At 50.8% G+C, this 26,248-nt stretch overlaps 1 protein-coding gene across 1 annotated transcript in view; it reads right to left on the bottom strand.

Moving 5' to 3' along the window:
* PDIA5 (protein disulfide isomerase family A member 5) overlaps nt 1-26,248 on the bottom strand; it is a 91,476-nt gene that overhangs the window by 6,972 nt on the left and 58,256 nt on the right. The window contains exons 11-15 of the mRNA XM_059391078.1: nt 20,438-20,574; nt 8,043-8,113; nt 7,365-7,525; nt 4,247-4,377; nt 94-164 (exon numbers count right to left, since the gene is read on the bottom strand). Coding sequence (XP_059247061.1) covers nt 94-164; nt 4,247-4,377; nt 7,365-7,525; nt 8,043-8,113; nt 20,438-20,574 — 571 coding nt within the window. The remainder of the gene's footprint in view (nt 1-93; nt 165-4,246; nt 4,378-7,364; nt 7,526-8,042; nt 8,114-20,437; nt 20,575-26,248) is intronic.

The following is a 26,248-nucleotide window of genomic DNA, read 5'->3' as shown; positions in this document are numbered from 1 at the left end:
GAAAGGGAGCTGAAGTGGAAGGGAGGGAAGTAGAGGAACCGAGGGCTGAGCAAAGTCAGGGGCAGGACAAGAAATGAGGAAGGGTATCCTTACCTTTCGGTCCTCTTTGAAGACGTTGGCAGTGGCGGTAAAGTGTGGGATGACCTTCTTACAGTGCGGGCACCCTGCGGGGGAGGGGAAAGATCAAGTGTTGCACGTGAGGGAGGCTGCAGGGCCAGGGGTCCTTCCTGGCACTGAAGAGAAGCCTTTCCAGGGGCTTCCCTCCACCCAACAGCAGGTGAGGGTTCATCCGACTCCCACCCCTTACACACCAGACTGTCAGGGTCCACGTGTCAACCCAGCCACTCAAACACTGCCCTGTGTGTCTGCTGTCAGCACAAGGACTTTGGGGAGAGGTCTGCTCTTGCCCGGGACCTACCACCCCATCCTCCTGTCACACACTGGGGCTGGAGAGGCTGGGGGTGGGGGAGACAGTTGCTGCAGTCTTGCTCTGCAAGCTCCTTCCACAGAGGGCTGCCCTCGGAGCCAGCGTAGAGCGGGGAGCTCTGGGCTCGGAAAAGGAGGATGTGTGCTCAGGATTCTCTGAGCCTGTCACAGAGTCCCCTTCTTCTTCCCTAGGGACTGCGGTATATACGGTCCACTTCATGGCTGAGAGAACGGGCTGGGAAAGGTGTGGGGAGGAGGAACTACTTCACCTGAGCCCCCACTGCTCAATCCCCACCCCGGACCACATGGCCAAACCAAGCCCCTGGTCCTCAGGCTAGCCTTCCGCCCTTCGCTCCACAGTCCACCGGAACCTGTGATTCAGGGGCGGGAGATCCAAGGTCAGGCTGAAAGGAAGATAAGCTACAGTGAGTCCCCAACGCTTCTCAGGGCCTGGGTTCCTGACTAAGGGAAGAGGCTGATCACAATGGACAAGGACCCATAACTCCAGAGGCCCTGGGTGTGACAGTGGTGCAAGTGTCACCTGACATGACAGACCCCCTTTCCTGGCAACCTCCCTCAGCATTAGCCGATCCAAACCCAAGCCCCCTTCCTGTAACCATTCTCCAGATGCTGCACCCGACTGCACCGGGAGAGCAGAACTGCTCTGAGGGAGGAGTTCCCTGACACTGGTAATTAATTCTGATCAAAACACAGGTGGGAGAGGCCAAATGCCCCACAGGGAGAGCTGGCAAACAGTCGGGCCAGCCAAGGCGGGGAACAGAAATGGCTTTGCTCATCTGCTTTCTCTCTTTTTAAAATAAGATAATAATGACTGGCATTTCAAAGAGTTTTGTGAAACCAAATTAAGGCTAGGCTACAACTTTAATATGAATTTAACACGTGAGCCAATTCCTGAGAGGGGCGGGGGGCCCCCCATACGGCCGGCTGGCGGAGCAGCCAGCTGGCCCCAGAGCAGTGGGGACAGTGATGAGGAGGGGCAGTCAAGGGATTCTGCCCACATCCACTGCAGGTGTGGGGAAGAGAGCTGGGCTGCCTGTGGGTTCTAGCAGCACCGGATGCGACAGAGTGCCTAGTACAGCCTCGCTTGTGGCAGATCTAACAGATGATTGTTTAACTGGCTCAATGGCAATTATATATGAACACTTTACTAATTTGACCCAGCAGAGGGAAAAATAGCTCATATTCATAAAAATGTTACACTCAAAAGGAACGATGGTTTATACGTTCCAAAACATTCAGAGGGCACAGTGTGCTGGCTGACAAGGTCTGTCAGAGCACCAGCCCTGTGGCCCCTAGAAGTCCCTCGAGAGTGGCACATGGATGCCCCACTAACAGCGTTAGGCTGGCCGGAAATAAGCCGTCCCCTCCCCCCAAATCTGGTATCACTATTAATTTTTCCTTTTAAGCTCTTTGCTTACTGAAAGTATAAAGGCAACTGTCAGCTTAGTGCAAATTCCTATTACCATCAATTTAAAGTATCTAGGTCTCAGATTAATCACCTGGTGGATCTAATTTTATCATTATCCAAAAGAAAAGGCAAGGCAAATGGGTAACTGGAGGGGAGGTTGTTTTAGAAAGGGCATGCACACGTTTCCCAGGGGTCTCAGGTGGGCCAGAAGAGACGTGATTTTTTAATTGGGGCTCTTGAAAAAGGCACCACCTTTGTGTAGCAGGAAACCAAAGATTTCCAGAGCAGGGAGTCAGAAACAAAGACCGAGGACAGGATAGAAAATTCCATAGCTAGAGACTCAGCAAGCCGGCCTAAGAAGGGCAGTCACCGGGACCAGACCACTGAGAGCGAAGTGTGTGTGTGTGTGTGTGTGTGTGTGTGTGTGTGTTGGGGGGTGGAAATGTTGGAACAGGAGAGAACAATGAAACAGCTGGAGGAAGATCTGTGTAGAAACTAGGGAAGCCGGAGGTAGAGGGAGGCGGGAGGCTGGGTACCTGGAGCTGGGAAGCAAGGGACATGGTGGGGAGGTGGGAAGTGGGGCAGGGAGGCAGGAGGTGGGAGGGGCACTGGGGAAGGCTATGGCGGTTGGTTTTTGCTTTCACTTTTTACCTACTTTTAGCAGGGGTGTGACCTTCCTATAGTATTGGTTCTTTATATGTAAATAAGCATCAAGAGGTATTACATAATACATAAATATGTATTATTTTTGTAATTGAAAAAATTTTTGAAAGACTTGTCTTTGGATAGATCCACTTTCCTGATGTACACGTCTCAGGAATCTGGAGTAGAGTTCAGGGACAGGAACATGCAGTGGAGGAAAAGGGAACCTCTAGGTGTGAGGCCCTTTGACAGAAGCTGAGTCACAGGGTGGACCGGCCCTGAATGGGGTTGTTTCTTGCTGGAGTGGACTAGGAAGCCCTTGAGGCCAAGCAGGGACCACACCTCCTTCCCTTGTATCCTGGGCCCCAGATACCACCCAGCACCCAGTGGTTCTGTGAGGGGGGTCATCAGCAGCCCAGAGGGTAGGAGTCCTGACCCCAGAGGCCTGGGGTAAGAGGGGAGCATTTCTGGGGGGAACGTATTTAGTCTGGACATACAAAAGCCCACCCAGTATCCGATCAAGGACCTTGACTTGTGCGGCCAGGCCTTCACTGCTGCAGAGGAAGCTCCTCCTCTCAGAACGAGATCTGGGACAGCAAGAGCCCCTCTGTCACACGCTGCTCTGAGGCCTCGGGACGGTCACATGCCCTCTGCTGTCTGTCCTGCACACCCCATTCTGCCCAGACAGAAGACAGCTTCTTAAACCCCATTCAGCCTTCCAGGCATGCCCTAAGGACAGATGAGGACAGCAAGAAGCTCAGCAAGAAAGAACCCAAAGTCCCACTCCCACTTAGAGAAGAAAAGGCAAAAACAGAGCGACGGGCAGCCCGAGGGTGGAGGTCTGAGGCTGGGAAAGGTAGGCGGAGGCAGCCCCTCCCAGAAAGTGAGAGGGAGGAGAGGCATTAAGGTACTACTGACACTGGAAAAGTGGGGCAGGAGGGGAGCCAACAGGAGGGCTGGCTACAAGCAAGCAGGTTTATGACTAGATTGAGTTGCCTGGCTTCTCCGCGGTGCAGAGCTTTATTATCCCCACTCCATTAAGCAGAGCTGTAACCCGGGGGAGAGAGACAAGGGCAGCGGAAGAGTGGGAAATTCAAGAGCGTTCCCTGTTAAGTATCAATTAACTTCAAAATTTTATGCACAAAATCCAAAGGTCACAAACACACGTGTCACTTCCTCAACTTAAACTCTGATGAAAATGGGGATCAAGGGGAAGCTAGCTCAGAACAATGTAGTATGCTTTTCCCATAGCCTCAAACCCGATGGCGTCAAAGCCATGTGGGGAGGTCAGGGAGGTCAGGGAGGGGGCTGGGCTGGGGATGCTCAGGAAGACAAGGAAAGCAGAGGCCAAAATGGGTCAGCTAAATTCCAAGGTTTGAAGGTGAAGTCAGTGCCTAGTGGGGGATACCAGGAGAGTCAAGGGGTGGAAGGAAGGGGCAAGTGGGAGGCAGGCAACCTAGAAGATTCCAGGGACCAGAGGAGACTGAGCGACTTTATGGCGTCCCTGCCACAAACAGAAGTGGATGGCTTTAGCACCGATGTGAGAAAGGCTCCCCAGAAAGAGGGAGAGACCCTGACAGAACTGACAGAAGGAGGCCCTGGATTTTGAAGGATATCAGCCTGCAATGAGACAGCATAGAGGGGCCCAGAGTCCCCCTGTGGCTGCCCTGGTCCCTGGGAGGGGTCTTCTTGGTCTGGTCTGGCCCGCCCCTCTGGCTCACACCATGGTGAGCACCCCCAGCTACTTACAAGGGGCATAGAACATGACCAAAGTGTGCTTCTTCTTCTTCAGGGTCTCCCGGAAGTTGTCCCCGGCCAGGTGCAACACGCTGGTCTGCTGCTCTTCCCAGGTGGGCTCTGGGGGTGGCGGGGCCTCAGGGCTGCAGGAATGGGGGGGGGGGTGGGGGAGAGAGTCATAAGGAGAGGCTTGGGTGAGGGCAAACACTTCCACCCCCACCCAGAGGAGCACTCAAGAAGAAATCACTTCACATCCTTTCTAAAATGTAATTCACAAGCTGAGTTTAAACTGAAAAACTCTGTACCGTCCATGGAGATACTCTGATTCCCTCTGAGGAGCCTATCAGGAAGCCATTTTGTGAAGATGTGGGAGACCTGAGCCCCTTGCAGGGCGGGACACCTCTCCAGGTACCAGCTATCCTCTTGCATGGGGATAAAAGCTCCTTTGCCCAGGATCCTGTGTCCCCAGGCCAGCCTGCTGGTGAGCACGTCATAGTCACTCACAGCATGCCCCTTGTGCACAGTCTGGAAACACTACCGGACTCACCAGTGCCCACCCTGCTCCTGGGTGACAGATCTCAGTCCTGCCTGAGGATGCTCAATCCTCAGCTCTGCCTGAGGATGCTTTCTGAGCTCCCAAAAGAACCGCTATTTGTGTCTAGACAAGGCCCCTATCCTCTCTCTGAACTTTAGTCCCTTCGTCAAGGAAACAGGAATAAAAACTCTGACCTGGGCACGCTTGCATGGCTCAGTCGGTTGAGCTTCTGCCTCTTGGTTTCGGGTCAGGTCATGATCTCGCGTGGGATCGAGCCCTGTGTCATGCAGGGCTCCGTGCTCAGTGGGATTCCCCCCGCCCCCCCGCCCCCACCCCGATGCACATGTGTGCATGCTTTCTCTCTCAAATAAACAAATCTTAAAAAAACAAAAACTAAAACCCTTGACCTCACAGGATTTGAGCATGAAATGGGCAGCAGATAAAAAGGCACTTGGCAAAGGCTGGGAGGGAATTACCACTTACATAGAGATACGGTCAGTGACAGCTCCAAATAGCAGCTGACATCAGTAATAAAAACAGCTTCCTCCCTCTGAGCACTGCCACACCACACACCTTGCTAAGCACAGGAGTCTAATTTAATTCCCTAGACAAGTCTTTGGGAAAGTGTTGTCTTCATTTTCCAGACGGGAAGCTGGGGCATAGTGGGGTCAAGCAAATGGCCTGGGGTCACCATCGGAGTGCAGGGCTCTCAGAATCCAAAACCCCTGCTTTCTCTCAAGTGCTTTTCAGGTGCTCAGCAGCAGGGACAAAGCACAAAAGGGACAAAGATCCTCGGGGCTCCCTACCTGCGTCCAGGCCACTCCAGATTCCCTGGGCTCTCTAACCACAAGTGCAAGTCCCAAGGACTTGCCTGAACCCCCACCCGGCTAATGCTCTCTGGGTACCAGCATCGGCCCCTGATGCAGGCTAGCGAGGTAGGTGTGAAGAGCAACCTGCTTCTGACACCGAGAGGCCCAAAAGGGTAAGTACCTCGTCTCTTCTAGAAGTGAACCACTGAAACCTGCTCCCAGTGATGAGCAGGACAGAGCGGGAGGAGCTGAGACCAGGAGCTTGCTAGCACTCTCACCTCCTCCCAGGAGCCTCTCCTGAATCTAGTGGTAACTTTGCTCCCAATCTTATTAAGCAGGTATTTCTTAAAACAATGGCTAAGGGTTCCAATTCCCAGCTCCCGAATCAAAGCCTCAGGGACAGCAGGCCCAGAATCTGTACTTTAAAGGAGCACCTCAAAACCAGGTGGCACATGCGTACACCCAAGTTTGAGCACAAACATCCTAATAAAGGAATTCGATTTGGACACTGCTATTTTGGACAGTTCTCATGTCACATTCTGATTCTAAAGTCTTGGTTGTCACTTGGGCACCCTGATGCTGGGTACCAGGAACCTCCGCAAAGGCTGGAATATGTCTTCTTTTACGTTATCTTCCCCACCCCGTGCTAAAATGAGGAAATATTCTCAAATATTCAAGCTCTATGTGAGTGAGAGAGAGAGAGAGAGAGAGAAAGTGTGTGTGTGTGTGTGTGTGTGTGTGTGTGTGTGTCTTGGGGGAAGAGCGTAGACAGGAGAAAGTCTTCTTAACTACAACTTAACAATTTCTGGCTCTCTAGCAAGGCCTGGGGCTTCTTCCACACAGGACAACTGTGTGATGCTTCCTCTCCCTCACAGGAGAAGGAAATGCTCAGAACTGCAGGTTCCAAAGACCTTGGGGAAGTGGGAGGTCTTTGGGCTAGTAATTACCAGGCTACTTAGGTTCTCTGGACTTGTAGGCAGTTATAGGCTGAGCTGTGCCCTGCTCCCCATTCACATGTTAAAGTCCCAGCCCCCAAGTACCTTGGAATGTGACTGTCTTTGGAGATGGGGGGGGTGTCTTTAGAGAGATGATTAAGTTAAGATGACGTCACTGGGGTGGGCCCTACCCTAATCTTACTGGTGTCCTTCAAGAAGAAATTAGGACTCAGACACAGAGGGAAGATCCTGTGAAGACATGGAGTGGAAGACAGCCAAGGAGAGAGACCAACCCTGCCGACATCTCATCTTGAACTTGTGGTCTGTGGAACTGTGAGAGAGTAAACTCCTGCCATTGAGCCGTAAGTCTGTGTTTCCTGTTGTGGTAAATCAGCAAACTCCTACACAGACCGAGGGAGCACTTGACCATCTATGTTCTCAACCCCAAACCACCACAGGCTGACTCGTGGATACTCCCAGAGGTCCAGTCAACCACTAGCAGACCTAGGCCTGAACGAGTCCAGCTCTGAATGTCAAGAGCTGTGTATGTCCTTCAGCCATTTCAAACAGATGGAGTAAGATGCCATGATGAAGCCTGGGGCTAGGACATAGGGAAAGGGGGGGTCCCTCAAGAAGAGAAACATGCCACCCACTGCCCCCGGTACCAGTGAAACATGCTGGGTGAGGACAAGTGGCCTCCACACCAGAGATGGCTCTGGAACTGGGGAAGTCAAGTCCACCTTGGCTCCTGTGGCCCTGAGGAGCTCCTCAGGGTTCCTCTGTGTCCATGGGGCCAGCTCCAGGGGCCAGCGGCCAAGAGTCGGATGTGCTGCTGAGCCCGCCACACTTACTTTCGCATCCAGTCAATAAAGTTCTTCTTTGTTCTGAGCGCAGGCACTGCGGATTTCTCTCCGTTCTTAAAATACTTCAGTGTGGGAAACTCGGAGATGTGGAATCTCTCTGCCAAGGCCTTGTTGACGGTGGCATCGACAGCTGCAAGGACACCAGAGCTCTGGGATGGGGGAGAGGCCAACCATGCATCACAGCCTCAGACACGGTGCCAGCAGAAGAGGAGCCCAGATGCCAGCCCCCAACCCCCGCAGGACCTGCCAGCACTTCTCTGGGGTGGCTGGCCCCCAGGGCTCATACATCCCCAGGATACGTCCACGGGTGTCCACGGTTTATTTGTGGGCTGAAGGGAGACTTTTAAATCTGTCCTACCAGCTGGGCTGTGTAGACCCTGGCTGTTCCCAAGAGCCAAGGTCCCAGAGAAAAGAGGGTGAACTCTGGGGCTTCACCCCAGGGCCACAATCTGGCAGAGGCCACATGGACAGGGCGGGAACAGGACCTTAGAGTCACTCTGCGCCCCTCCATCCCAGGTAGGGGCCCCTCCGACCTAAGACATGTGTATTTGGGGCAATGAAGTGCTGTAGACCTCCGGGAGCTTGCAGGGGAAGTCCCTGCAGGGATCCGTGTCACTGAGTCTTCAGAGAAAAATGGTGGGGGGAGGTTCAGGAAAGGAAGCTTACGTCCGCTTCTCCGTGGAGGACTTCTGCTGCGCTCTCAAACTCTGGCTTCATTTTCTTACAGTGTCCACACCCTGTGGGAAGCAGAGAAACCACTCCCATGGCACGGAGGCTCCAGTGAGGTCCTCTGCCTCTGTAAGACAGCGGCGCCCTATTCCCAGACACCAGGGGCACCTGAGAGAAAAGCAGCACCAGCGCAGAGGACAGAAACCTTTCCCCAATCCACTCAGTGCGGGAGTGGGAGGGCGTGCCAGAGGCAAAACCAAAGCAACTACATAAAAAATACTGGCAACATACACACATATATATATAGGTCCTGAGGGCCAGGCACTGCTCTAAGTGCTTCAGAGCCTCACAACAGCCCTACAAAGGTATAAGCTGATATTATCTCCATTTTACAGATGAGAAAACTAAGGCACTAAGAAGGTAGGCAACTGGCCAAGGCTACAGACACAGCCACCGGCAGTGTGTGCCTCCCAGCCCCATGCCGCTACCCCTGTCATCCCCCCCACCCAAAGGCAGAAGGGGGTCTGCACCTTGAATTGGGAATAAGCATTCCCAGAAGCAAGAATACATTCCAACTGTTCCCACGTGGGAGGACGTATGATAGGACAGGCGCAGGGATCTGGATCATCGTCTCCGAATGCCTCCTTCTGGGTACGAACACTGCTCTACCTTCTCCTTACCACCACGCAAACTCAGTAATGTCACGAATAATCAAACATGATACATTAACAAGTAAATGATCACTTTGATAGGTGACGTCAAGACATTTGCAAATAACTTTTGTTTGCATAAAGAGTACTTTCTGGCTTTTAATGCTGCAGGGGCTGTTTAGCGAGGTGGTCCAGACTGGCTCAGGCCCCCACACAGCCAGCTTCGGGATCTTTCCAGACAGGAAGCAGGCTAAGCAGCAGACGGGGCAAACCACCACCTTCTCATGACGGGGGCTGCTGTGTGGCAGCCGACAGCACCGCGATTCTCATAACTGTCCTGAGAAAGAGGGAGACAGACAAACCTCCAGGATTAGCCGAGGACACCTCTGACAGCCTCTAGAAGCCACTGAGCCATAGAACGGGCATTCCTGCTTTCACTGGAGCAGGGGACTGGGACAAAAGTGCCTTTCTCTTCCAGGTCATTCCCGCAGAGCCCAGCTGTAGGTGGCACTGGGACACAAACCTGTCCCCTCCGCTGCTGCCCATCCCCACCTTCCTCAGTCCCTGCATATCTGTCCCTTGCAGGGACAAGGGGTCCACAGTGGCTATGCTGCACCCACCAGGCACACTGACAGTAGAAACTGTAAATGATCATCCAGCTCCCCGGCTGGAGAGCTGCCGAGCTCCTCGCCTGGACAGAACACTCGGGAGCCAAGACATGACCCGTGGACGGAACAGTCCCCGATGGCATCCAGCCCAGGGAGCAGCTACGATTCTCAGCTACAACAACATTTTGACCCTTCTCAAATGCGCCAAAAAATGAGGGATACCTATGGGCCTGTGCTCTGACTACAGCCCACTCAGGACTTTATGAACCATAGGGGTGACATGGTTGTCATGAAATTGAAACACAAGAATGTTGTTTTCCAGCTAGAAACATCTCATGCTATCACAACCCATTTGTTACATTCTAAGCCACCAGGTTACAAAGGTTTTTTGTTTTGTTTTGTTTTAGTAAGGGGGTTGTTCGGAACTGAAAATGTGCTTTCCCCAAAGAAACAATTTAGAACAAAGATTCCTTGCAGATTTTCAGGAACAGCCACAAAACCCCATTTAACAGAATGTGCCTGAAGCACACAGAGCACGCACTGCTACTTCTACTCCACTGAACCATCGCCCAGATGGAAAACAGGCAGCCACCGTCCGCCAACCCGGCCTCTCACCACACTCGCTGTAGGCAATGGCTACCCACAGTGGTGAATGGAGAATGTCTCTTTTGGCTCAGCTTGGGGCTCTGGGCCTTCCTGGGTCACTGACACGCTTGAGAATGTAATAAGGCTTCTTTTTCCCTCCTCCAATACTGATGCCAATATAGTCCAAATTTATGTATCACTTCACAGGGATCCAATCCCCTGACTGACTCCCAGATCCCAGCTGGCAGACAAGGCCCAGCTCTGAGGCATTTACTTTCCCGTGGTGGGGGTGGGCAGAAGAGCACAGAGTCGCCCCATGGGAGTTCAGGCTTGGGTTCCCTCTCACACCCATCCAGGTAATGAGATGTTCTCAAGAAGACTCCACTGACATAACATGGAATATGTAAAAATGAACTTTTTTTTTTTCTGGTTCTCACTAAAACAAAAGGAATAAGTCATTTTGGGGGGGGTTATGGTGGGAATGAAGGGATTCTAGACTCTTAATGGGGATCCCCCTGCCTACCTACCTCCAGGCGGACAGCTCCCTGCAACCCACTCCAAGGTACCAAGCACCCCACTGGCCTCTGCTAGGCTGGCGTTCCCTGTCTGGGGTGCTGGAGGCTCACCTAACATGAAGACAAGTCGAGAAAAGGAAGCTCACGCCTGGTGCTGATCTGTCACCCAAGAATTCAGCCTGCCCCGGAAAGGAGGAAGTGAGTGGCTTAAGTCAGACCCACTCAGCCCAGGAGGCACAAGGGAGAACATCAGGGCAGACCTAAAAACACCTGGGCTCAAGACTCCAGCTGGCCTCCAAAGAAGGCAGGAGAGGCAGAAGATGTACCCCTCATCACCTTCTCCCCTAAACAGGAGATAAGTGCTGCAGTCAAGGTGGGCAGTGGGATGGAGTGGGGAGGGTGGACGAAGAAAAGCCGGCCATTGCCCCTGACAGAAAAACCGTGCTTTCTTCCCAAAATATCCCAGTCAATATGGCAGGACCCGTGAAGATGAGAAAATTCACCTTCAAACCTTTATGAGATTCTGGCCCTTTGATGTCACTGCCCAGATGAGGTGGCAAATAGACTCCATATCACTGGCCAGCTTCTCTCAGTGGTGGGCCAGAGATACAATCTGAGCTTGAGAACTCGCTCACTGGGACAAAGGGTCTGTCAGACATAGGAGGGAGAGGTAGAAGATATGCCAGGAAACGTCCAGACTCTCTAGCTTGCACTCACGCCTCTCTCCTGAACTTCCAGCTCAGTCTCCCAGGACTCTCCTTAAAATAATGAAAGTACTTGCCCTCTGTCCTGGGCTTCCACACACTTTCTTTGGCAGCACAGTGTGACAGACAAGACAAAGCTCCTTAGAGCCAGAAGTGGTGGCTCTGGGAGATGAAGTGACAAATGTGGGGCCTCCATACGGGATGAAGGTGGAATTTCCGGCTGGAGTTCCCATCACCATGTCCACATGAGCCCACCTTTTCTCCAAAGTTCTCCTGGCCCCCAGAACCCGCTCCTCATCACCACAACCACTGCCCCCATGGACCAGGCATCTCCACACAGTGCCTACCAAGCTCCGGGCCCTGCTCTGAGTCTTCAGTTCATTCCACCCCACCAAACCGCCCACTCCTCTTCCACTCACAAAGTCCTTCTTATGCATACATTTCCACGCCATTTAATTTTGGCTGGCCTTGTGACTGTTCCATTGCTGTCTTCTGATACTTAGGAGCAGCCAGGACATCTTTTCAAGACAAATCAGGTTATACTCCCTCGGCTGTAACTCTGCAATGGCTTCCCGTCACAGGCAGATCAAAATCCAGACCCTACGATGGCCACAGGCCACGCACCATCGGTCTCTCCTACCCACCAGCTGCAGCTCCGGTCTCCTCCCTCCTGTCCTCTGCTCCGCAGCCCGTGGCCTTCTTTCTGTTCTATCAGACCAAGCTCCTTTCCACCTCAGGGCTCATCACGTATAGTTACCTGGAACACGATCTTTCCCCCAGGTCTGTGCATGGCTGATCACTTCACATCATTCAGGCTTCAGCTCAAATTTCACTTCCACAGAGAATCCTCTGACCAGCTAACCCCAAGGAGCCTCACACATCACGTCTCTTCCAATATCCTGTTCATCTTCTCAACGGTACTCAGAACAGTTGGAGTAACCTGCTTATCTGAACCAGTCCATCCCAAGAGTGGAAGCTCCCCACAGGCTTTGCCATCTGTCCGCTCACCGTCACATCCCTGGTACTGAGGATGACAGTCTGCACGCTTTTTGGATGAATTAACCTCATGGCTGGATGATTCAGGTTTACACCTGTGTACACAAGGTTTAACTGGGTGAAATTCTTTTGGGGCAAGAGTCCTGCCTGGACATGAACAGTTGCTGATTTGACTAAACACCTCTATCTAGCATCGCTGGCAGCCAAGCCCGTCACTAGGCATGTCCCCTCCCTCCCCACCACCACGTGTACACTTCTCCTGCTTCTTACAAGGTCTAGAAAACAGCTCTGGAAATCCATCTATGGATGTTGTTCTACAGCTTCTCATTCATACCCTAAACTAGCCGTGGCTTGTGCTTCCACCATGAATTCCCTCAGCAATCTGAACAAGATAGGAAGGCCAAGCAATAAGCTTCTGTAAAGAAAGTTTATGAGAAGCAGACTGGTCAGGCCCCAAAGAGGAGAAAGGTCTGGCTGCGCAAACATGTCCTCTGCTGGCACCCACCTATTCTGGAGACCCATGGGTCTTGGGTCATGCCAGCCTTGACCCCAGCCCCCAAATCCTGGGCCTGGCCTTCAGGACATCCTGGCAGCGTGGGCTGCGGGATAGCCAGAAGGGGAGGTAAGAAAGCAGGAGCAGGACTCCAGCCCACTGCGTTTTAGTGTTCTGATTGTGATTTGATAGGCCATTAAGTTTTACTGCCGAAGTTCCTTGTTAGGTTTTTATCATCTGTGTAAGTGTGCGGACGCTGATTTTCATGGCCTGGCACAGAGGCTGCACATCAACTCTTTGAGCACACTCCTTTCTGGCTATGGGAATGCTGCCTCCTGTCAACCCCAAGCTTTCCAATTCCCCTGGATTACATTAACTTTAGATACATCTACAATTTTATTACAGACCAGCTATGGAGACTTTCCTGGATCCTGGAACAGGAATTTTCTAGGGAACCAAGATTAATCTGGAAAGCTCTCTTATAGCTGAGCCTCTACAGGAGCCTGGATTTTCCTATCCACATTCCTGCTGCCTTGCCTGGAACCTGGCTGAGGGCCTGTGAGGGAAGTGGGGCTCCTACAGATGCCAGCAGAAACACTCATGTTCTAACATTGTGATGAGCACCCCCAGAGACCTCAGGGCTCTTCTAAGGCTTCCAGCTGTCTACACAACAAAGCTGACTCGTAGATACTCACAGATACTCTGGGGCAGACTCACACACTGACGGATGTTTCCATCCATCATGTGGCCCTCTTCGTGTGCAAAAACAGAGTGGGGTTTTTTTTCTTCCTTTGTATTAGTGGAAAATATAGATAACAGGCTTTTAAATTTTTTCATCTAGGCTTCTATCCTAAGGAAATAATCTGACATGTGGACAAATATTTATGCATAAAACTGTTCTCTGCTGTGTGATTTATAATGCAGAAATACGGTAAACAACTCGAACCTTCAACATTATGGAGCTGGTTAAGTAATTTATGGTGCCATTATACAATGGAATATTATGTGACCACAAAAAGCATGTACAGAAAAGCATTTTTAATAACATAAGAAAATATAAGCTAATCTTAAGAAAAATGTAAGAGAAAAACATGCATGGGGAAAAAAGGACTTAGAGAAATAAAATTAAATCCTTTCCTCCCATCTGGCACAACAGAATGAAGAATCCAGATGAATTAAAGAATGAGACAAAAAAAATATTATAACAAAACACAGGGCACTAGTTTTATATCTGAGGGGTGGATTTCCCAAGCAAGCCATGAATCCCAGAGGTCAGGGTGGAGAAAGGCAGTCTTGCAGAAGGCACAAGGGTGCAGGTTTTAACCCTAGTTCTACCTTCTTAGCTAAGCGAACTTTGGCCAGTTTCTCAACATTCGGATGCCTTTCTTTCCTAACCTGTAAACTGGGGATAATCATAATACCTACTTCATAAGATTTGTTATGAATGTTAAATGAGTTAGTATATGGAAAGTGCTTAGAAGGAATGCCTGACCCATAGTAAGTATCCCATAAATATTCTACTTATTCTTTATCACACAAAAGGTAAAACTTTTGTGCAATGAAAGATACTACCACGAAAGTAAAAACTGGCCAAAGACTACAAAGAGAACATCTGGAACACAGAAAAGAGATAAATATTACTACCCATAAGTACAGAGTTCTAGGTCAAGAAGAAAAAGACAACCGAGTAGAAAAATGGGCAAAGAATACAAATAGGTGGTTTGCAGAAATACAGAAGGCTGACCAGCACATGAAAGGACACTTGATTTCCTGGAGGCCGTGGAGCTGTGCACAAGTTGCCCTTTTGCCCAGTTTGGCAGGAAGATGAGAGGCTGACAGTGTCCACAGCTGGCAAGGATGCAGGCTCTGTCACACACAGCTGGGGCATGGCCTCTGTGCAGCTCTGTCATACACGGCCAGGGTGCAGGCTCTGTCACAGACAGCCAGTGCACAGGCTCTGTCACACACAGCCAGGCGCAGGCTCTGTCACACAAAGCCAGGCACAGGCTCTGTCACACACATGGCCAGGGTGCAGGCTCTGTCACACACACGGCTGGGGCGCAGGCTCTGTCACATGCGGCCGGGGAGCAGGCTCTGTCACATACAGCTGGGGAGCAGGCTCTGTCACACACACGGCTGGGGTGCAGGCTCTGTCACACACGGCCAGGGCACACTCTGTCACACACACATCTGGGCATAGGCTCTGTCACACACATGGCCAGGGCGCAGACTCTGTCACACACGGCCGGGGGTGGTGGAACCTTTCTGGAGGGAAGCTAGCAGTTATGTATCGAAGCTCAAGCATACATCCTGCAGCCCAGAACTGTGGTTTCAGGAGTTAGTCATAAATATTTAGAAGTGTTCCCAAATACATATGTTTACAAATGTTCATGGCATTGTTTGAATAATCAAAGGCTGTCGACAAATGTCTATCAACAGGAAATGATTTAAAATCTGTATCTCAATGGTTAAATGCTATTCAAAGATTAAAAAGACTGAGGTAGATTTATACACCAACATCTACATGTATACAAAACAATCTTCACGGCCCACTGCTAAGTGAAAAGAAGCGACAGAACAGGAAGACAGGAAATGATCCTATTTACATAAAGAATAAAAACAAAAACACTGTTATTTAGGTAGAAGCACAGAAGGAGAAGGTCGTACTGACTGGTAGCAGTGGTCTGCTCTGGTCAGGGAGAAGGGTGAGCAGCAAGGGCTTTCACTGTTTGCCCTACAGTCTATGTCTCCCTTGGACTTTGGATGGTCAGTAACAAAAATGCCATTATTATCCTTACGTTATTGGTACAATTAAAAATTAAAGTGATAGCATGAAGGAGTTTATGGCATGATGGTTATACAAATCTACACATCAGAAAAATAAGTCAGTTAACTATATGCTAATTGAAAAGCCTTAAAAAATGGGGGAAAAGAAACTAGAAACCAAGTGAAAAATGGTTGCTTCTGGATAATAGGATTATAGCTAGGTTTTGGTTTTTCTTTTCCGATATCATTTATACTTCTCTGTACTTTCTAGATTTTCTACAAAAGTCATATTACTTGAGAATAAGAAGGAAACTAAGAAGCAGAAAATCTGGAGTCTGACAGCAATCTGCCACCAAATCTAAAGGGAAAGCCCAGCAGCCTCCAGCACACATTTCTAAGAAAACATCTGCGGGGGGAGGATGGCATCTGGGTGGCTCAGTTGGTTGAGCATCTGCCTTCGGCTTGGGTCATGATCTTGTGGTCCTGGGATTGAGCCCTACATCAGGCTCCCTGTTCAGCGAGGAGTCTGCCTTTTCCTCTTCCTTTGCTCTCCCCTTGCTCATGCGCTCTCTCTCTCTCTCTCTCAAATAAATAAATAAATAAAACCCTAGAAAGAAGACAGGCTGCTCCTCAGGGACACCCTCCCCAGAAGCCCCCTACGTTCCTTCTGCTGTCCCCACATGAGTGATGCTCGCTCAGGCGGTGTTATTTCAACACTGCAACCTGCTGTGGCCCAACGGAGGTTCTTGGAGAAGGAGGAGCAGGTGGATGTTAGTGCAGCAAAGTAAGCAGGACAAGAAGAGGAGTGAACACGCGTAGTCTGACTTTTCTCCTTCAGGATGCTGCAAAAAGAAACAAAAGGCCCGGGGAGCGGCAGAAGTCTGTGTCCTGCTGCCACACCCTTTGTGGACACTGTGTCCTCTGGGGGATTGCAGAGCTGGGCCTAGTGCTGCAGTCTCCTGCACCCATGCCAGGCTCCACACTGAGGGCCAGATAAAAGAAAGGGGGAAGTGCAGAGTGACGGCGGGCTGCCCCCAGGGCTCTACGTGAGGCCCCGGCTCTGTCCTTGCCCTGTGCAGTGCACACCCTCCTCTCAGAGCCCGCTACTCATAGACTGTCCTCCCCACGAGGCTCAGCCTGATACTGGAAAGCAAGGTCCATGGGGCAAACCCGTTTGTAAATCTCAGCTCCCATCACTCCCACGGTGTGACCTAGGTCAGGACTGGAGCTCATGTGCGTGGAGGGGCCCACCCTGTGCTGGGCCTGTGCTTATTTGCTCAGTGACCACTCAGACATCAGGATGTAGAGGAAGCAGAAGGATCTGTGTGATTTCTAACCTACTCCAGTCAGAATCAGAGGGGAAAGGAGAGAAGGTGATGAGGCTGAGGGGGCAAGTGGCAGGAAAGCTGGAAAAGGGAAAGAAGCAGACCACTGGACTGCTGATGATATCCAACAATGAGGGGCCCGTGTGCCTCTCCTCAAGAACCCAGGAGAGTAGTTCCATAGGTCCCCCATGAAGGTTCTAGGCACGGAACAAAGTAATTTGCCTCTGGAACCTACACATGCCAGGGAGCAGCCACCCGAGGCAGGCAACAGTCAGGTGGAAAGCTGAAGGCCCTTTCTCTTCCTGGCCTTTCAAGAGCAGAACCCAGGAAGAATGAGACACTGAGCATATACTCTGTGCATAGAAATAACAGTGTAAAGAGGGACTGCGGCTCTCTCTGGGAGTTAGTATCACGAGTGTGAATTTTCTTCTCTATATTTTCCCGTATTATCCTGTTATAATATGTACATGCATTCCTCTTTAATTACCAGAAAGTCCTAAGAATAAATTCAGCTTTTCGGTTTGGGCCCTACTATTTCAGTCTGTTGGCATCTTCAAAAATCTTACATGCAATTGTTCAATATTTTAGCTAGTTATCCTTTTTCCAGCTCTAACCTTTGGAGATTTAGAAGTGCCTTTTTTTTTACATATATAGTTTTAACGAAACTGCTGAATAAAAAACAAGTACCACCCTGCAGCTAGAACGAAGCTAGACTCACAGTCATTCAGCACCAAGAAGGTGGGCCACTCCACCCCTTTTCCCCCATGATAGTCAGGAAAGCACAGACTCGCTTTTGATGAAACAAGGACATGCTAGGAGCCTGGTGGTAGGTATTATGGAGGGCACATATTGCATGGAGCACTGGGTATGGTGCACAAACAATGAATTTTGGTTGGATCACTGAAAAAAAATGAAATTAAAAAACAAAACAGAACAAAGACATGCTAATTCATCAACCCAGTAGGCCTGTCACAAGAAACAAACCAGCGATCCTTTATATAAACTATGGTCTTTTCTGTTGACAGACCCCAGCTTGTTTTTCTAACTCTCCAGCATGGTCTGTTTCTAAACCACTCCTTGTTTGGTCTGAGATGGAAATGTGTCATACTGCTGTGATTTCCAGAATTCACCTTTTATGCACTCGGGAAGCTTAGGACAGCATGGCCAGTCTCTGGCCTCCTGATGTCTGTCCTTTTCTCCTGGTTACCCAAACCCCACAAAAGTGGTTCACAACTGCTCTGGATTCCCTGGAGCTCCAGCATGAGCTGCACTGGTAGGCAGCCAAGAGTTCTCTGCTCCCAGCTATCTCCTCCTGGGTTCCGAATTCTCTCGAAAACCACACACAGTCCATCCTTTGCCAGATGACATCCTTTGCGTGCTCTTGGATACGGAGGGACTGTGCAGAGCTAGGACTTAATGGAAGCTTTAACAGGAAGCTTCACTGCATGCTTGTGTCCTGATCCCTGTCCCTGTCAGTCCAGCAGAAATAAACCCACATAGGTGTGTGCACGCATGCACACACACACACACGGGGCTAGCCTCCTCAGAGGGTTCCTCCCGAGCAAACACCCACCAACAGAAGCCTCAGACGTCTCTGTTTGCTAAGTTTGAAATCAGAGTCCCCTCAACAGGGCTCTGTAAGGAGTGTGGTGGGTTTCAAAATATTTATTAATAACAATGACTGATGGGGAAAACAAAAGCTGCCATTTGGTTCCCCGTTCTCTTTCTCTAACTTAGCTCTAAACAACTTCACTGGTTTGTTTCTTGTCCATTAAGCCCTCACTGTGCCCACAAAGGCCCTTGGGTGGGGGAGGGGGGAGCGATGAACAAGATCCTTCTGGTTCAGGGAGGGAAGAGCATGAGTCATGAGGGGAAGAGAAAGGGAGGGACACTACAGACAAGCTCCAGCCCCCAGACCCTGGAGGCATTAGCTCCTACAGTGAGTTGCTCACCACCTAAGACTATAAGAAAGAACACAGACAAAAAATTCCAGTCTATGTGGTACATACTGTTTTTGGATACCACACAGGATTCATCAAAGGGGATACACACTCTTCATGCTCAGATGCATCAACCATGAACCCCTGCTCAAACCACTCGGTACTGTCGGGCTGCAAAGGACAAAGCTCTGAGGGAGGAAGTGAAAACGGCCAGTCACTACCAACCTGCTCTGTGGGGACAGGGACGCAGGTGGGCTGATCCCAACTCCACGTACCACATGACTTCCCGCCGGCCTGGCTTCTGCCCCAGCTCTGAGATGGGCCCGAAAACATGTGTCAGCCACGAGCATACTGTGCTGTGCTCATTAAGGCCTGGGCAGAGCTGGGGGTGAAGTGCTCTTAAGGCCCCATAATTGCCCTTAATCAGGAGGCTCTCCGAAACTTAGCTTTTGGGGGCAATTTGTCAGTTTTCTAAAAATTCAGAAGGGTCATAAGAAGACTTTACCTCTGGATCTGTTCAAGAATTTGGTACTTCTCAGAAAGAAGGAGCTGGGGAAATCCTGAGCAGGGAGCGATCTGCTTTCGAATAGCTCCTGACTAACCAAACCCACATGCTACCCCAAGGCAGGGGCGCGCGGAGGGGGTCAGCAGTACTGCACTTGGGGAGCCATGAACAATTTGGGCCATTTCTGTGTGACAGTCTCCTTATCTGTAAAATGGGGCTCATCCTTCTGGCCTTGAGGCACTGTGGGTAAGATGAAAGAAGGGGACCCTGCGGGGAGCTGCTTTATCGCCGCAGGCTGAAACACTACTGTTAGCACACAGATCCTCACCCCCGTGCTGATGACCACTACACTCCCCGCTGAAGATGCCTCCGTGGACTGGATGGTTATGGCACTGGTCTACAAAGCAGTTATTTCTTGCTCGTTCTTCTTCTTCATAATCCTTCCCTACCATCACTGGGCCAAAGAGCCAGCAAGAAGCTCTGAGAGAAGAGCACACCGCCCTGCCCCCCACCATATACGCACCTGTCCCAGGGTTCTGAGGACCCACCTTGCTCACCCAGGGGGTGGGGGATGGGCCCACCTTTCCCAGGAACTCTGCATCCCTGGGCTGGCATCCCTTTGCTCACCTCCATAGGAGCAATCTGCTCCTGCTTAGTAACAAATTACAATCAATTTTCCATTCTCCGTGGGAATGGGGAAGACACTGGCCTAGGAAATTCCTGGACTGCAGGCTTTCCAGTTATTACTGCAAACGCCTTCTACAGCATTTGCACATTTCCCTTCCTTGATCCACTGTGGCTGCTTCAGGCTACGAAACTCTCAGGTTGAAGCGGAAGGAAGGCATTCCAGATGCTGGGGGATCTGAGGCTCTGGCCCTAGCCTCACCAGGCCCTCTTAGCTATTTGGCAAGATTCAGGGCCTGCTGGGGGCTTCAATTTCCCCACCTAGATTCGGGAGGTGATTACTATTCCAGCTGGTATCTCAGGGCCCTTCCAGTCCTAATTCCTCCAATTCTGGGCAATTTGTTTGTATTTCCCAATTTGTGCTGACCTAGAGGAAGCCGCTCAGGCCCTCCAGGTTGAGGCAAGGAGCCCTGTGGCCTGATCAGGGTGCCGGAGCTATTCCGATGGTGACGTGGGGTGGGCTGTGTGAGCTGTGGGGGTGGGGACCTCGCTTGGCACCAGGGCATCCGCACAGGGGAGGCATCCAACAGGCAAGTGCTCACTGGACACACGTCCCAGAGCAGTGCCCGCCCTATGCTCAGGGAGGAGAAGACGTGGCGGGAGGAGCAAGGTTCCACTCACATGGGGCGTGGAACATGACGAGGACAGAGGAGTGTTCCTTCACAAACTGGTCAAAGTCTTCATCGGTCAGGTGATAAACGGAGCCGCCCTCATCTGCCCAGGGAGTCTCGGGGACCTGGGGCTGTGGCGGCTGCGGACTGGAAGACCAAAAACAGGCAGAGCTCAGAGCAAGCCCGGGGCCTGGGCAGCCCTTCCGAAATCCAGCCCCCTGGCTGTAGCCCCCACAGCTCGCATTGCCTGTGGCCGGGGCTCACTGGAAACCCCTCAGGGGAGGAGCAGGGGCTGAGCGATCTGGCCCTGCGCACCTCGCTGTCCCCCCAGAGCCACACGGGGGCTTAGCCGAATGTCTTCTTACAAACAGTGGCTTTTAGCTAGAGCTTCCCAGGCAGTTCAAGAAATCCCCCTGCCTCCCAGGAATCTGGGGGTTTGACAGCATCTCAAGCTCTTTCAAACTTCCAGCAAACCCGAAGAGAATAAATAACAACAAAGAGTGACCTTTGGCAAGGCTCACTGTTGTGTTTGGTTTGGTAGCTCCCCACAGGCAAGGGCGGAGAGTGGGGAGAGGAAAGAACGGGTTGCGGGGGGCAGTGGTACGTGCAGTGGTAAGGAGGAAAGAGAGGCCAAGTGTCTGAGAAGGACCAAACCTGGGTCCCGGGTTCTGGGCTGGGAAAGGAGCGGGCTGTCACATGAGTGCTGCAACCTGTTCCCTGACCAGCGTGGGAGAATGGTTATGAGGAGGAAGAGTGGGGGGCCAAGGGGAAGCAAGTTGGGGGTACCCTAGCCTTGACAGCATCTACACCACATCACTAGTCCTTCCCAGAGACCAGGAACAAAGCTATCCAGCTCCCCCAGAGGCAGAGAGCTAGAGCAGGAGGAGCCGGGCTTGGAGGTCAGATGCCCACTCTCCACCTGCTGGCTGAAAACCTTGGCAGGGTGCAAGCCGCTAGCTGCATCACCAGCTGCTCCAAGGAGAGGCTTGAAGGGGCCCTCTACTGCTCCAGAGTGGGGGACAAGGCTGCCGGAGGCCACAAGCTCCAGCTACTTTGCTGCCACGGGCACCTTTGCCAGAGCCCCTTAACTGCCGTGCTGAAAAAGCCCTTTAGGATGACAAATGTGAAAAGACAACCATTGTTTTCTGTCTTTGAGAGCTTACTGTAGAAAAATGTGTACAGTGTCAGCAGCCAGGGTAGAGATCATGAGAACATGGCTGACACAACAGGATGGGCTGCCCCCACTGAGAGCCCAGGTTCAATGTCACCTTCAGAAGCCCTCCCTGCTGGAGGCCTCAGCAGGGCCTCCTAGGCCCAGGCAGAGAGACCCAGTGGGAAGGGGGCAAACCATTTCCAGCCTGTGTACATACAGTGTCACGGTGCTGGTGGCAAAATCATGCCTTAGGATGAGTCCCTAGCCAGACAACAGTCCCAGACCAGCACACAGAGACCCAGGCTCCTGTACTTGGGCTCCAAACATCACCAATTCCACTTCAGGGAATTTATCGTTCCAGTACAAATGCACACGTGCAACACTATGTATGTTTGAAGCATTCACTGCAGACGGTGGGCTGTGCCAAAGACTAGAACAACCCAGTGCTCACTGGGAGGAAAGGGTTACGTAAGCTGCAGTCCAGCCACACAACGGGGGTTGAGCATGATAAGGAGGAACAAAAAAAGCTCTCGAGGCACTGACGTGGATAGACACAGAACAGGCCACAGTGTACTAATTTTTGCATAAAGGAGGGAGAGATAAAACATAGTCATCCGTATTTGCTTGCATCTGCATAAAGAAACTAATCAAAGTTGTTGCCTCAAGGGGGGGGGAGATAGAACAGGATGAAGAAAAGCGGTGAAAGCGAGACTTTTCAATGTATAATTTTCAAGTATCTTTTAAAGAATTATTTTAATTAAGTGAATGGAATCTATTCAGAAATTAAAATAACTTTTAAACATCCTATGAGAGCACAGAATGGAGAAGCCATGGCTAAGATGCGGTACAAGCATATATGAAAGCACCTGAGAAACTTCTAGTTAAACACAGAGAACGAGAACACACTCTAAGACCACTAAAATAACAGAACAGGACTTAAAAAACCCAAGAACCCACAGGAACAAAAGGAACAGGAAAGAAGATGATGGTGAAGAGAGGAAAAGAGGTCTGTGCAATTTTAGAAGCAAGGAAAGTGACCCAGCAAAACAGAGGGCAGAGACCTGAGGTGCAGGTGCGGACAGCGGTCCGGGGCCCGACAACCACACCAGGAACAAAGGCGAAGGCTCTGAAGGACCCCAGGGCAACACCCCTGGAAGCGGGGCCACGGCAGAGGCTGGAAGCAAGGGCATATACCAGAAACCTGAGCAGCTCGGCCCTCAGATCCTTGCCCTCAGGCTACCAGCCAGGTGAACACCCCTCTCCCACCCAGCAGACAACAGCTGAACTTTCTAGAGAAGATTGCAAACCTAGGCATGGTGGTAAGACAGCTCACTGCAAAGAGAAGGACTGAGTAGATGTCTGAAGCCAAACACTATTCCTGACTTAGACCTTTCACAATCTGTCTCCTTGAAGACCGGGGCAACCTCTGACCGCTCCTCACCCAACAGGCAGCACACACCCAGTGAATGCTTTCTGAGTAAATGATGGAATGAGAGAAGAATAGTTGAAGGAACCTGGAGAAGAGAAGACGCAGGCAACACAATAGCGATCTTCAAATATTTCAGACTGCATCAGAAAGAGAAATTAACTTCTCTGTGGCTCTGAAGAAGAGAAGCAAAGCCAACAAGTGGAAGCTCCAGAGAAGGAAACCAGTCACTGGAAGTAAGACTCTTCCCTCTAGAGCGGACTCGAGGAACGCTGGGAGTCAGACGAGCTGGGTTTGAGCCCGCTTTCCTCCATTCACCAGCTCCAGGGCTTAGGCAACAAACCTGACTTCAAACATCTATAAGGCAGTGTATCTGGAGGCCTTTCTTTCCCTCTTTGCTACATCTGGACAGACCATGCTCCAGAGTAAGATACTTTAGGAATGGGTAAAGTCCTACCTGCATGTTCCTAGAGATCATTTATATGAAATGCAGAAATTGTTCCAGCAGGAGCAGATGACCCCCAACATGAGTGAAGCCCTTGTTCTCTGAGATGTCTGAGTGGGGCTGGGGTAACAACGAGTGTTCTGAGGTCATGCAAACATGACAAGGCAAACCGCTAGGGGCAGAGTCACGGATGTTTCTATTTCCTTCCAACCCCGCGACTCCGATTTCCTGGGCTCTCCAGACTGGGGAGTTCCTACAGATCAGACCCTTATCTGAGGCCAGTGCCCATGCGGTAGATAAGAAGATGCAGTAAGCATTATAAGTCAAGCAAACTTTGTGCTCAGTACGCTTCTGGCTGAAATAAAAATACACAGGCAGAAACATGGGCTCAGTCAAAATAGACTACCGCGCATACACCCTCTAGGTGCCAAGCCCAACACAGCAGCATGAAGCCTGTGGAGAGAATGAGAAACGCAGCCAGTGGGAGCACAAGGGAGCAAAACTGCCATGATCAACCCACCCACTCCAGCGTCCTTGCACACTCAGACCCCGAAGTCTCCACCTGGCCCCACACAGTGCCCAGTGGCCAGCCAATCATAGCGGGGGTGGGGGTGGGGCAGGAGGTGAGATCTGGGTTCCTCTCTCCTGGGCTACTGAAAGTCACGCAGAGTGTCAATAAGGCCAGATCCACGCTCATTCTTTCATACTTGGCCACACGGAAGCCCTGAGCAGCCAACAGAAAGACCAGGGGAAGAGGTGCCAGAAAGCAGGAAAGGTGGGAACACTGCCAACCACCAGGATGTGGGTCAAAACTGGTAAAGACTTAAAACACCTGCCACAGGGAAAAATCACATACACGTAGGGGGGAAACTGAAGGATATTCACCAAAATATTACAACACATTATCTTTGGGTGGGGAAGAATGAAGGGCTTTTCCTTTTGTTTAAATATATTTTTAGGAGCACATGGGTGGCTCAGTCAGTTAAGCCACTACCTTTGGCTAAGGTCATGATGCCTCTGCCTTTGGCTCAGGTCATGATGCCAGGGTCCTGGGGATGGAGTCCTGCATTGGGCTCCCCGCTCAGCAGAGTCTGCTTCTCCCTCTCCCTCTGCTGCTCCCCCTGCTTATGCTCTCCCTGTCTCTCTGTCAAATAAATAAATAAAATCTTAAATAAATAAATATATAGATAAATATTTATATGTATAAATATATATTTTATATAATATATATAATATATCTTTCAAGTTTCTCTATAACAACATATCACACTTGAAGAGCCTTGAAAGCAAAAAATATTTCCTTAAAAATTAAGGCAGCTGGCAGCACAGACAGATCCTAGCTCTTGCTGGGGTGTGAGATGAGGGGGCTCACTGGGGGTCCTTTAGGAGGTGGTCCACTACCCTTGCTGTGTTGGGGGGGTGGGCTATGGTTATGCCTTCAGAGGAGCTGCCCCCATGAGTGCCCCTGACACAGCGATCACTGGTGGTCAGACAGCTGGACAGGGCTGCCAAGGGAGACCCAGAAGCTGTGCCCCACTCCTTTAAGTCACTCCACCAAACTTCTCAGCCTAGAGACCAGCAATGAACCAGGAACTGCTAACATTTCCTCCCCACATGGATGAGAGGAGGGAGAAAAGAAGAGGTCGGAAGTGGGGGAGGGGGCACCAGCCCTGGGCTGCTCCCGGGTCTCCATCCAGAGCAGAGTCTGAAGGAGGAGCTGGGGTGGCTGTGGGCAGAGCGGAGGGGACAGGACAGAGTGCTAGGCTCCACTACAGAGACAATTACCTGTCTCAGAAACTCCCCTGACATGCTCCCCTTGTGTAGGGTTAGCAAGCAATTCTCAACACTTAAACAAAACAAAACAAAACAAAAAACCTAAACCTTATCCGTCCAAAAGATAGGAGTATATTTTGAAACCAGAAAAGGTCAGAGAAGGGGGAGGGAGGCAGACAGATTTTATGCTCCAGTGACAAATGAGACTGCTATTTGTTGAAACCTTTTCCGGAAGCAGAGTAAGAGGTGTCTGGCTGGAGGCAAGGACATGCTTATTATCAAATGAAAAAGGAAAACAGGGGAGTGAAGGCCCAGGTTAAAACCATGCATACATGAGAAAAGGGGGCCACCTTCCCGGGCAGAGGTGGGAAACAAAGAGGGAAAGGAGGGATGGGGACAGAGACATGAAAATGCTTCCGAGGAACAAAAGATGCTGTGCACCCACGGGGTTAACGTTGGGTCTTATCTCCCAGGGACCCACAGGACAGAAGGCTGAGAGTTTCAACCTTTAGAATCTGCCAGTTTGTTTGAGGTGGGGGTAGGTACAAAATTCACCCTCCTTCCCATTCTGAAAATACACATTTTCAACTTTCGTATCTTTGCATAACTAATTCTTTTTAACCTTGTGCTGCTCAGGGAACGATGTCAGTGAAATCCACCGTGCCAGCAATTGGGGCGGGAAAGGGGGCTCCGACCAGAACCCCGGGGAGCTGCCGCCCAGAACAAGCCCTGCGCTGCTACCTGTCCACGGCAAAAGCCTGGAGAAGCTCCTTATCACTGTGCTCCACTACTCATTCATTAAATAAAGCTGAGAATAATGTCTTCCTTACCGGGCTGTTCTGAGGATTCCATGAGAATCCATATATGGTGTTTAGAATAGGCTCAGCCATGAAGTGGAGCCCCAAAAAATGTGAGCTGGTATTATTCCAAGAATTACACACAAATAGCCACACACTGGCAGGGGCCGGTGAGTGCCAAACTGATGACAGGCAGAGCTCAAAGCAGGCAGGTCAAGTGCTTGGGA

The sequence above is a fragment of the Mustela nigripes genome, chromosome 2 (genome assembly GCF_022355385.1).
Source record: "Mustela nigripes isolate SB6536 chromosome 2, MUSNIG.SB6536, whole genome shotgun sequence".
NCBI classification, from domain to species: domain Eukaryota; kingdom Metazoa; phylum Chordata; class Mammalia; order Carnivora; family Mustelidae; genus Mustela; species Mustela nigripes.
This window is presented reverse-complemented; position numbering and strand designations above follow the sequence as displayed.